General features: G+C 40.5%; 1 protein-coding gene across 1 annotated transcript; it reads left to right on the top strand.

Annotated features, from left to right (window-relative positions):
- The first annotated feature begins 406 nt into the window (after positions 1–406).
- LOC124267678 (V-type proton ATPase subunit C-like) lies at positions 407–13,439 on the top strand. The gene is made up of 13 exons (XM_046702649.1): positions 407–518; positions 1,218–1,374; positions 3,005–3,072; positions 3,331–3,416; positions 5,196–5,290; positions 5,582–5,673; positions 8,740–8,838; positions 9,065–9,133; positions 9,564–9,656; positions 10,118–10,211; positions 11,145–11,242; positions 12,008–12,137; positions 12,557–13,439. The coding sequence occupies exons 2-13, from the start codon at positions 1,243–1,245 to the stop codon at positions 12,647–12,649; spliced, it is 1,149 nt and encodes a 382-aa protein (XP_046558605.1). The 5' UTR covers positions 407–518; positions 1,218–1,242; the 3' UTR covers positions 12,650–13,439.
- The last annotated feature ends 14 nt before the right edge of the window (positions 13,440–13,453 follow it).

The raw sequence follows: 13,453 nt of genomic DNA, 5'->3' as shown, positions 1-13,453 counted from the left end.
AAGCCAAGGAAATCTGACCTCTGGATAACTAGATATTCCTGCCCCTTGGATATATACATGTACGTATCGTGTTATATTACAGAAGTGTTCTGAACATGTACACAATCGATTTGTTACAGGGTTTGAGTGACAAAAAGTCACATGATCATATTGATTTGATTACTGTGCAAATCGGACATGATTGTTTATGAAGATATCGAGACGATGGTGAAGCAGCAAAAAAAAAATATACAAACGGTTGAGGTGTTTTATTGACACATTTACTCTCTGTCTTATTTCCATTTCAAAAATACAACCACATGGCTTCACAACTTCTTATGTTAACTGCAACAGAGGTTTACGAGGTTACTTTTAATATATATTGGTAGTTGTACTCAAAGTAGTTTACTCATCATAACAAATTGTCACGTGAACAAAATATGGCCGACAGCAGTAATCGGTGAACGAGTTGTTACCGTGCGTTTAAGTTACATCCGACTACTACTGTCTGTGACCATAATTCCCAACATTTTCTACAGGTAAAACATTCTCAATAGCTAGACGCTCTATACGTAGATATATATTTTTGGGATAGCTGAAAGGCGCATGAATAACAATTGCCGGATGTCAACGTGAAGATCACCGTGTCGTTTGGAGGACACAGATGTCACGAGTGCTGAAATAAACACTCATGTCAGAGCTTTTTAGTTGTATTCGACATTAGTTTGACATTAAGCTTCAAAAGGTTATTTATTTACGTTCAACACGTCATTAGCACGTGTTTTTTCAAATGCCACCTTCATGAATTTCAAGGTTTTTCTCTCAGGATGAAACCCTGAAGCTTGACCGTGTTCATGCGACATAAGTTGAAATGTTAGGTTTGGTGGTCGAGCATATGTCGATAACATACAAAGAAACGGAGACACGTTCACATTTTGGCCCCCACATTTTTAATGTCCATAACAAATTGTCTACAGAACCGAACGACTCTGCAAGTTTCACTGCACCAGTATGCTTAGTTGGAGTTCCAAAATTTAATTTCCCTATCAATGGGTGTTTTTCTGAAGAGACTAACGTTCTTTCTGAGAATATGGAAGGTTTTTGGGCAAGACTTTTGTGTCACAGCATGGATGTGCACAGTGTTATTGTTTGCTTTTATTTTATAACTGTTTCATGCCAAATGCTTATTAACATAATTATTCTATATGATTGTCTAACTAGCCTCCTTTCTCATTCAGATAGCTACATTCTCACCAAAACAAAATGTCAACCGACTTCTGGCTTATCTCAGCACCAGGAGAGAAAACTGTGCAACAGACATGGGAGCGGCTAAATAACAATACAGCTCCAGAGAAACTCTCCAACAACTACAAGTTCCAGATTCCAGACCTTAAGGTAGATATTCATCATGTTGTTTTTGTGACTGAAGGTTCCTATGCTACTAGCATTACAGCTGTGAACAACTACTGCCACTGCTATGAAGGGTTTCTCTTCACATAAGCATGATGAGAGACATTTCTGTCAACAAACGTGGCAGATGAAACTAGGGCTGGCTATCCATATAGATCATTGAGATCGATAATTGTAACTAAATATCAATTGATTATCAATATATGTCGTAGAAGTAACTTTGAGCAAAATATGCCCCCCAAAAGCCTGAATGCATCCCATGAATAAAAACCTAATTTTTGTGTATTGTCATTCTCTTCCCACAGAGGTTACTCCTGTCATATCTTCCTACATAACTTCTGTTCTAATACGGCCCTTTCATGGTGTGAGCGTTCAAGACTCGTGATTGGAGGCAATCAGATTTAGTTGTGCAATCAGCGACGTTGTTTCAAAAGGGATCATTCGCAAGGCCTCGGTAATTTCCATATACTTCGAGAAAACTAAACCTCTTCCCCTGCGCGATGCGCAAACGTTTCTTCTAGACAGAACTCAGTCATGTTATGGCGGATCAGTGGCGTCTCCATCGCCCTCGTTGACAACGGACAAGCTTACCATTAAATGTCTTGTGTGTAACATCAACACAAGTCCCCGGCAGATGGGGGATATTTGTGGCCTCACGTTTGCTTGTGTTAGTCAAGTTGAATCTAAGTCGATGTAACACGTGTTCTGATTGGATAGAAAGAAGGGAGATCATTCGTCTTGCGATCTTTTGCCGCTAGGGGATTTTACGAGAACCGGGAAATATGGCCGTATTAGAACAGAGGTTACGTAGGAAGATATGACAGGAGTAACTTCTGTGGGAAGAGAATGGTGTATTGTGTGAGTAAATCAAAACTTTATGCAAGGTATTGATGACACTATTTCATGTCAAATTTTTTCTTCTGACTATATTTCTGATTATGTAGCCAGCCCTAGATTAAACAACTTTAAAGCAGACTATCCTTTTGTCACATTTGACATCCATCCCCATGTTAGGGATTCTCCATGTTACATACCTGGCCAGTATAAACAAAAATCTTTATGTGGCTGGGTAAACATAGAGATAATGGTGTTGGTATCTAAAACAAAACATTGCATATATTGTTATTAATGTTAGTAGAAGTTGTATGTCCATAGAACTATCCACCTTGTTTAAAGGTATAGTTGGTGGATAATTTACTGAGGTCACTATATTTTCACATTATGCCAAATGTTTCATCAGTGTCTCCCAATCTTGTGGTTCTTTCACTGATATGTTGCAGACAAACTGTTTTATCTGTTGGACCATGATGTTCCATTAGTTTAATGATATTGGAAATAGACATACATATGAGTATTAGTATAGATATTTATCAGGAGAGGTTGCCATGAACGTTATGTTCCCATGTTAATGAAATTGTTTTATTCGCAATCTTAGGATATACACAACTTAACAGGCAGACATTTTGTTTCAGCTGAACATGATTTTCTCATTTTACCCCATATACTGTTGGTTGCATTGACATATGGTAGACGAGCCTGTTGTATGGATGATGATTCTCTTGTCAAACTAACGTCTTGTGGAAATAAAAGAGATTCGATTTTCTTCTTCATATAGGTTGGAACTCTGGATATTCTTGTTGGTCTGTCAGATGAGCTCGGCAAACTGGATGTCTTCTGTGAGAGGTGAGAGAGTCAGGGAGCTCACCAGGAAATTGTAGTCTTTCAATTAAGCCACAAGCACTGAGAAAGCACAAACCACAAGGGGACATAACCCTAACTTGTGAGCAGTTTCATTCATGCAAATACTATAGCAGGGACCATGAAACCCACATAGTCCAAAGATCTATACGAGACGTCAAAATCAGATCTTCCAATCTGACATACCTCACTGTGCGAAGATCAGGCAACGTCATTAATGTTTGTTTTTGTTTTGTTTTCCAGTGTTACCCGAAAAGTTGCACAGTACTTGGGAGATGTGTTGGAAGATAAGAGAGACAAACTGCGTGAAAATCTCAAAGTCAATGATGGTATTGGTTTTTATCCCCCTTGGTACCTAAACACCAGTTAGAGACATTTACTTATACTTATAGTTTGGTTAATGATGCACAGCTATGTTACAGTCATCCCTCGCAATAACGCTCTTCGCGATACCGCAGGATTCGGTTAAACCGCGGGGTAATCCGTGGCTCCCATAAAAGTTGCCCAGTGATCACACATATTCACGTGATCGAAAATAGCACATCAACAAATCCGCTGTTGAGCTCTGGTTAATCACGTAGTAAACTAGTGAAATTCAGTGCGGATTGCAATTAACAGTGTTTATCGTATATAACCATGTTTTTTCAGATGCTTAAAACATGCAGGGTCTTTTTCAATAATAATTGATGAACAGCGAAACATCGTAATAACTTTATCATAAAGACATGTCGATTATCAGCCGAGTACTTACAACGTTTGCTATGATGCAACACACCGCGTAATTGCGCGGGTATACACCGCCATCCGAGAATGTATGATGTCAGAAAACACATTTTATTTGATTAAATTCAATCCCATTTTCATTCATTAAAACTGTTTACAATAACAACAGAGAAACTGTGAGTGAAATGGCATTACCTCATTCCATACAACACCCACTTACCACATTCGTGAGGGTCCGTTTTCAGCGCCTACCGCGATAGCACCAATTTGTTATTTTTCTCAGCAATCACGAACAGATTACTCCCTGTCATCCATTGACCCCAAGACCCGCGTTAATGACTCGTTGAAGTCATATTTGACAATTAATTGCCAACATTTTGTTTTAACAATCAAAGTGGCATGTACCGCGGGAAGTCAGCGGTGACTTGTCAATTTGTTTCCTACGTAAAATGTATCCAGCCAGGTAACCCAAAGTGCGTAGCAATGCTCATTATTATGTTAAATATGTTCGTAGAAAACATGCATTATACTTATACGATAGCAATATATAAGATCTCTGTTAGAATAACTGCTTGACATATCAATTATTCTGATAATGGAATAGAAATTTGTGGATGTTATATTTACGGATCGTTTTTAAATGAATCACCGGTACATTGGACCAAAACATCGGACCAAAACATCGATGTGTGCCCAGCTGATTGCTATTTCCGGCTTATTTGAATAACAGGTAGCATGACAGGAACAACAATTGAATTATCATGTCTTGTGGTGTTTGATTGCAAGTTTCATGTACATACATCTATTTTTTTATTTACAAAGTTGTTGTTTTTTCCACCTCCAACAATACGATATAGTTTTGACTGGGCACAATACACGAAATAGCAGTTTTGTTATGTCCATTGAAAATACGATTTTACTTGGCCTTTGTTCCGCGTTATGTAATCGTTACTTATAACGCGGGTGTCTAATAACGCGGGGGGTCATCCATGGACCCCAAGACCCGCGTTATGGCGAGGGATGCCTGTACTAGCAAGCTCTGGAATATGCAGAACATGGGTATGGAGGAAGAATAGGTCTTCTGTGTCCTGGAGATGTTTTGAGATCTCAATTACATTGGAAGGTGTAATGGCCGTCAGTAACTGCCAGGAAATCATGTAATTTCCAGAGGATGGGTTACTTGGGATTTTTACATACAGTTGTGACAACGTGGGGTGAGACAATGTTCTCGGTGTCTTACAGCTCAGACAAGTTCTCAAGTTACACATATAGCAAGGATTAGTATGAACATTTTGTGTAAATGCCTCATCGGGTTCATGAAGTCACAGATGTCTTAAGATGCATGCAGCTTGATGACCGAACACCTGTGTGTTGTGATGTTTCAGCTCCTCCAGGGAACTACCTGCAGCGCTTCCAGTGGGACCTGGCCAAGTACCCCATCAAACAGTCACTCAAGAATATCGCAGACATTGTCGGCAAGGTACGCAGCGAAGCAGGTTGCAACCAACACCCCACCCACTCATTTGATTTTGTAAAACTGTCTGTCATATATATTTGCATCAATGATGAAAATATCCTCTTGCAAGGAAAGCATGATGTTGATTTTAGAATTTTGTCAGTATGAAAAGGTGTCACATGGTGTACATTGTACTGCATAGCAATTAACATTGAAAATTAACAAGCATGCTAACCTGGTCTGCAGTAAAATCTCTTGCTGAAAGACTTATGAAGATTTTGTCCCCTGTACCAATTGCTTATCTCTAAATTACAGCAAGTAAATCAGATTGAGTCGGACCTGAAAACCAAGTCGAATGCCTACAACAACCTGAAGGGTAACCTACAGAGTCTGGAAAGGAAGGCCACGTGAGTTACCTCCCCCTTGTGGCAATACACACTATAACATATCTGAAAGAGTGTCAGGTTTGCTTTGACCATTTTTGAGGCTGTCATACTCTTGCTGGGATATATGTGACCAGCTCTTCAACCACAAACACGCTGGTAGGGGTTAGACTTGTTGTCATACTCTTGCTGGGATATATGTGACCAGCTCTTCAACCACAAACATGCTGGTAGGGTTAGACTTGTTGTCATACTCTTGCTGGGATATATGTGACCAGCTCTTCAACCACAAACATGCTGGTAGGGTTAGACTTGTTGTCATACTCTTAGGGGTTAGCTGGGATATATGTGACCAGCTCTTCAACCACAAACATGCTGGTAGGGGTTAGACTTGTTGTCATACTCTTGCTGGGATATATGTGACCAGCTCTTCAACCACAAACATGCTGGTAGGGTTAGACTTGTTGTCATACTCTTGCTGGGATATATGTGACCAGCTCTTCAACCACAAACATGCTGGTAGGGTTAGACTTGTTGTCATACTCTTGCTGGGATATATGTGACCAGCTCTTCAACCACAAACATGCTGGTAGGGGTTAGACTTGTTGTCATACTCTTGCTGGGATATATGTGACCAGCTCTTCAACCACAAACATGCTGGTAGGGTTAGACTTGTTGTCATACTCTTGCTGGGATATATGTGTGACCAGCTCTTCAACCACAAACATGCTGGTAGGGTTAGACTTGTTGTCATACTCTTGCTGGGATATATGTGAGCTGCTGGTAGGGTTAGACTTGTTGTCATACTCTTGCTGGGATATATGTGACCAGCTCTTCAATACTAAACATGCTGGTAGGGGTTATATACTCTTGCTGGGATATATGTGACCAGCTCTTCAACCACAAACCATGCTGGTAGGGCTCTTCAACCACAAACATTAGACTTGTTGTCATACTCTTGCTGGGATATATGTGACCAGCTCTTCAACCACAAACATGCTGGTAGGGTTAGACTTGTTGTCATACTCTTGCTGGGATATATGTGACCAGCTCTTCAACCAAACAAACATGCTGGTAGGGCTTAGACTTGTTGTCATACTCTTGCTGGGATATATGTGACCAGCTCTTCAACCACAAACATGCTGGTAGGGTTAGACTTGTTGTCATACTCTTGCTGGGATATATGTGACCAGCTCTTCAACCTAAACATGCTGGTAGGGTTGGAGACTTGTTGTCAAACATGCTGGTAGGGCTTAGACTTGTTGTCATACTCTTGCTGGGATATATGTGACCAGCTCTTCAACCACAAACATGCTGGTAGGGTTAGACTTGTTGTCATACTCTTGCTGGGATATATGTGACCAGCTCTTCAACCCACAAGGGGTTAGACTTGTTGTCATACTCTTGCTGGGATATATGTGACCAGCTCTTCAACCACAAACCTGCTGGTAGGGGTTAGACTTGTTGTCATACTCTTGCTGGGATATATGTGACCAGCTCTTCAACCACAAACATGCTGGTAGGGTTAGACTTGTTGTCATACTCTTGCTGGGATATATGTGACCAGCTCTTCAACCACAAACATGCTGGTAGGGTTAGACTTGTTGTCTTGTTCAGTGCTTGTCAGTGTATCTCAGTTGCAATCACCTTTCCTGGTGTCAGACAATGAATTTGTCAGCAGACCCAAGTACACACCATGGTCATTTGACTGGAATATTGCTGATGGTGGCATTAAACAACCTACATGGAACCCTACACATTTCACTCCTAGTTCACTCTTCTCATTTGTGAAGTAAGCTGTCAACAAGTCACCTGTTGAAAATGTCCATGTTTTCATTGTGACTTGGCTGTGTACTGATTGATTCTCCAACTAAAGTAATGTCGGAAATAGAAAAAAAACCCTGTTTTAGCCTGTTACTCTGTATCCCTTGACAAATTTACAAAAGGCATATATCGAAATAACCCACATCGGCCTAACTGGCGTTCAGTGGGATGCGTAATAGGATATCCAGAAAAGCATGTGTGCTCGTAAAATCGGGCAAAACTTAGAAAAAATAAGAATAGCTTCTCAAAACAATAGATCGGACTAAAGATGACAACTAGGTCACTCAGCCAGGTATGACGACGGACTGTCGACTCACCTGGCATGAAATGCACGTCCTGTCTACAAGCACAAGGGGTCATCTCAAAGATAGTTTATGCTTTTTCATGTGTGTTGAATATGTCTCGTGTATTGATTAATATCTAACGTGTCTTTCTTTCATAACGTTTATGTTGAGATATGTAAAAGGGTATGATACCCATGGAAAAGCTTAAATCAGCCATCCAAAGATCGACAGGACTAGATATTATTTGTAAATTGTTATGACATGCCATTTCCTTCCCAGTTTAATTCCCCTAAAGGAATATCTTATCTCAGCTTATATCTCTATCTCCCATCCCGACCCCAACCACTGTCGGCGACACCTGTCCTGGATTTGCTTTTGAGACGACCCCTCCTACCTGTTTCTATATATAGTGATAGTGAGACTCCATAGTAGCTACATCCTTCATTGTTTCAGGTTTATAGTTATTATTTTTTACGTCAGCTATCGTTTATAATGAAGCTAAGTTTAATTTCAAAATGGTTATATAAAATTTGTCCTTTGTAATATAATATCATCGCACACTAATTTGCATAAAGCCATGGTCTGTTCCAAATAAGTCCCTTTCAACTTAGAAAAAAACCGCATTGCTCATTTCTGCACTAATCTCTCCTCAGTAAAGTCATTTTTCTACGTTTCCTATCTCCCTACCACTGAGACTGTAGTTAGGCCGAACTTAGTTCAAAAGATATTTCACACTTACACATATCAACTGCATAAATTGTAGATATCAATGCGAAAAAAAAGGTTTTTTCTATTTCCGACAGTACTTAATTCTGTTATGCCTTGTATTGCATCTTCTATTCCAAATCAAAGATATCACAAGGACAGCTGTTTTCATGACTTGTACATACTCTTAATTAGTGCAGACACTGGCTTACGTCTACTTATGTTCGGCTGCATGTTTGCTGAGAGCTATACGACTTGTGTCCACTTGTATCCACAGTGGCAGTTTACTGACTCGGAACATGGGAGATCTGGTGAAGAAGGAGGACTTTGTGCTTGACTCGGAATATCTCGTCACCTTACTGGTCGTCATCCCAAAGTAAGAACATACTTTAATAACCACTCATCACAGTGTACATTAGAGCTAATATAAAGGCGAAATCACTTGTGTGAAAGCAAGTCAAGATGGTATGTTTACATGAAACATGAATCACCAAAGAACATCATGCAAAGGTTATTGAAGGTAGTTGTACTGCCACTAGTATTTCACACAAACACCTTGGACATTCAGGAAGTAGTATCTTATACTTATTGTTATTTTTCAGGAACAACGTTAATGAGTGGATGGGAAAATATGAGAAGCTGACAGACATGGTAGTCCCAAGATCATCAAAGTGAGTTGAAAAATAATGTCATCTCAGCATTTAGTCGAAAATATGTACAAACCAAATCTCAAATGGTGACTTGTTGAATGGTTCCATACATAAAAAGCTGTTGCTGTACCAATGTTCTCCACCATTGTACACTGAGGAAATAATTCTGCGATGGCATGGTACTTGTGCCATAAACCACTGGATGCTGGTTGAATTTTAACATTTTTGTAGATGTTGTACAGCTGTCATGTGGCTGGAGTCTGTGCGAGACAACTGACTTCCCACACTGGGACTGTGGTGCCCAGTGTCTGTGTAATTAGGGTAATGGTTAGGTTGACTTACAGCTTGGAGTTGTTACAGTAAGTCAGTGATTTTGTGCGCCTGTATGTCCATTGTCCCTTTTACATGTAATCTGGTTTTAATTCATGTAATGTTGGGTTGATGTGTTTAGGGTCCTGTTTGATGATGGTGAGAACGCACTGTGCTCTGTGACACTCTTCCGACGGGTTGCCGATGAGTTCAAGCATCACTGTCGGGAAAACAAGTGAGTATATTGTGTTGGTATATTGAGTTAGTCTTTTAGCTGGCTTGTGATGCTGTTTGCTGTTGTTAAGCTGAAGTGTCATGTTGTTAAGGTGTCGTGTCATGTTGTTAAGGTGTTGTGTCATGTTGTTAAGCTGAAGTGGCATGTTGTTAAGGTGTCTTGTCATGTTAAGATGTCGTGTCATGTTGTTAAGGTGTTGTGTCATGTTATGGTGAAGTGTCATGTTGTTAAGGTGTTGTGTCATGTTGTTAAGCTGAAGTGTCATGTTGTTAAGGTGATGTGTCATGTTGTTAAGGTGTCGTGTCATGTTGTTAAGATGACGTGTCATGTTGTTAAGGTGACATGTCATGTTGTGAACCTGGCATATCATGTTGTTAAGCCGACATGTCGTTCATAAGCTGAAGAGGGATGTTGTTAGCTGATAGGTGATGTTGTTAAGCTGACCTGTCATGTTGGTGCAGGTTCATCGTGCGTGACTTCCAGTACAGTGAGGAGGAGATTGTTGCAGGACAGACGGAGATCACCAAGTTGGAGGCGGACAAGAAGAAGCAGTTTGTGAGTCCACTTGTCTCATTCTAGCAATCTCATTCCTCTCACCCACTAGTCTCATTCTATCAATCTCATTCCTCTCACCCACTAGTCTCATTCTATCAATCTCATTCCTCTCACCCACTTGTCTCATTCTATCAATCTCATTCCTCTCACCCACTAGTCTCATTCTATCAATCTCATTCCTCTCACCCACTTGTCTCATTCTATCAATCTCATTCCTCTCACCCACTAGTCTCATTCTATTAATCTCATTCCTCTCACCCACTTGTCTCATTCTATCAATCTCATTCCTCTCACCCACTTGTCTCATTCTATCAATCTCATTCCTCTCACCCCCTCGTCTCATTCTATCAATCTCATTCCTCTCACCCACTAGTCTCTGATCAACAGCCGTGTAAATCGGCTGCTTTGAGGTGTTGTTGCACTTTGACTGCCACTGGTGATGAAATTACAGAAAGATTATTCAGTGTAGGGATTCTGCTCAGTGTCTTTGTAGCACAAGTCATGCAAACATCACATGGTGTTCTTGCACATGGTCTATTGCTAGTTATTGAGACAAGATTACTTCTGCAGGCTTGAAACTGTGTTGTATCAACTGTTCATTTACTGTCAGTTACTGTTGAATGTAACTTGTCCTTAGAAAGATGTTTGTGTAAGTGTCAAGAACAGGTTCTCCCAAATTGTTGTTCAGGGATCTGACCAAAGGAACATGCTGAAATGACTTGACGACCTTACTCTGAAAACCATGAATACGCAATGCCATTCTGAAAGTGGTGAAATGTAACATGTTATTTTTAGGATTACACTTGAAAACCATGGACTGACAGTAATTGCACTGTAAAGTTATTTTGTAATCAGGTGTACATACACTTCTTTATTTTCAGAAAATATAGCACATTATCATAAAATTTCATGCTTTCTTTTTGCAAATTCCAGGGCCCCCTTGTCAAATGGCTGAAGGTGAACTTTGGCGAATGTTTTGCTGCCTGGATCCATGTGAAGGCCCTGCGAGTGTTTGTTGAGTCAGTGTTGAGGTGAGAGGAGTGAAATGTTTCTGATTTTGATTATGCATATTCAAGGTATACAGTATACATGGTGTGATAGTTTATAGTACAGACTTGCATACCTTAGGTGTGTCAGAAACTGGAGCCAGATTAGTTTGTTTGTCACCATCAGTCCTGCTTCATAAAGGGCTTTCCTCAGACTATGACTGAAAAAATATTAAACCCATTGAATCTAGAAACTCGCAGACTGGCACTTTTCTATGGAACTGTTTCCCAGTAAAGTATTGAGGCTGTGCCTGATGCCACTACATGTGTGTGCCATCTGTACAGTAAAGTATTGAGGCTGTGCCTGATGCCACTACATGTGTGTGCCATCTGTACAGTAAAGTATTGAGGCTGTGCCTGATGCCACTACATGTGTGTGCCATCTGTACAGTAAAAGTATTGAGCCATCCACTACTTGTACCATCTGTAAAGTAAAGTATTGAGGCTGTGCCTGATGCCACTACATGTGTGTGCCATCTGTACAGTAAAGTATTGAGGCTGTGCCTGATGCCACTACATGTGTGTGCCATCTGTACAGTAAAGTATTGAGGCTGTGCCTGATGCCACTACTTGTGTGTGCCATCTGTACAGTAAAGTATTGAGGCTGTGCCTGATGCCACTACATGTGTGTGCCATCTGTACAGTAAAGTATTGAGGCTGTGCCTGATGCCACTACATGTGTGTGCCATCTGTACAGTAAAGTATTGAGGCTGTGCCTGATTCCACTACATGTGTGTGCCATCTGTACAGGTACGGTCTTCCAGTCAACTTCCAGGCCATGATCCTACAGCCTCATAAGCGCTCCGTGAAACGGCTACGGGAAGTCCTGGGTCAGCTGTATGGACATCTCGACAACACGACACTGGCGGGGGCAGCGGACGTAAGTATTGTGTGGTAGTAGTTCTAAATGACACATGTCCAGTGTTATGTGACACATGGTGGGGTGGGGAGTGTTTGCATGGATATATACACATGCTATGTCTACACATGACGTACTGGAATCCACCTTGCCCCTACAAGCCTACAAGAATGCACTTAGTCTAAGCGAATCCTCATATGAGAATCTGCTGTTCCCATGATGATACATGTTGTCCCCAAAATGGTTAATGATCTGCATCACTTCATCATCAAAGCCAACTTGCCCACCCACCGCCAAGAAAACTCCAATGGTAATTTTCTCTTCTGTGATAATGACTCTCTCTATGAGAATCCACTCTGCTCCCACAAGAGACCTCACTTCCCAACAGTAATAGCTGCTGCCCTAAACATACAACTAATCCACTTCATTTCTATCCACAGGGTGTTGATATACCTGGCCTGAACATGGGCAGTTCCGACTACTACCCCTACGTCTACTACCGCATCAACCTTGACCTCATCGACACCCACTGATCACATATACCTAGTGTAGTCACCCATAGAACACTGTTGAGAGAGGTTGACCATGGCGGCTTAAGTAACCAGGAGTAACATATCGAATATTGAGATACCCACCCAAACCAGACTTCCACATTCGCAGATTTTCTCATGTACGGACTCTAGGATGTTCATCTTGGATGCATCTGCCAGAACCCGGAGTGACCAAACTCTGTCATGGTTGTCCACAGAAAGGGAGGTCACTCTGCAGATGATGTGCAGTAGGGTTGTGAAAGTCTGGTTTGTGGGAGGTATCTGGCAGTTGACACATTGTGATATGTAGCTTCTGTTATAATTCAGACAAATGTGATATTGAATTCACTCAATGCTGACACAGTAGCTTTGTCTTTTAGGATTCAGTTTGTTCGTACTTGTTATCTTAGATTTTAGAAAAGAACAAAGAAGCCTTGTGGTATCTTGGATATTTAGTGTTGGAAATGCAAGATTTTATCAGTTTTAGATGATGAATTGTTGATTTGATTATCACTTGTCGTTATTTTAAATATGTTGACCACAAATTTAGAAAAATATATAAATACAACATGCTTTGGTAAAGGGGTATTCTGGTATATCTGTTCATTCTAAGATTTGAAAATTACAGCAATTATGAAAATCAAAATCAGCCACCTACATGCCTATTTAATCATATGATTCCATGTATATTGTGAAAGTCCCTATAACTGTTATCATCATGCTTCTAGTCAAACTGATCATTGTAATAGATATCAATAGTAGGTTTCATACAATACAAAATGCTGGTCCAAAATTACCATACATAAT

This window comes from Haliotis rubra, unplaced genomic scaffold, assembly GCF_003918875.1.
Source record: "Haliotis rubra isolate DU_JTF1 unplaced genomic scaffold, ASM391887v1 Scf133, whole genome shotgun sequence".
In the NCBI taxonomy this organism is placed as follows: domain Eukaryota; kingdom Metazoa; phylum Mollusca; class Gastropoda; order Lepetellida; family Haliotidae; genus Haliotis; species Haliotis rubra.
The sequence above is the reverse complement of the archived record's forward strand: the minus strand, read 5'-3'. Positions and strand labels throughout refer to the sequence as shown.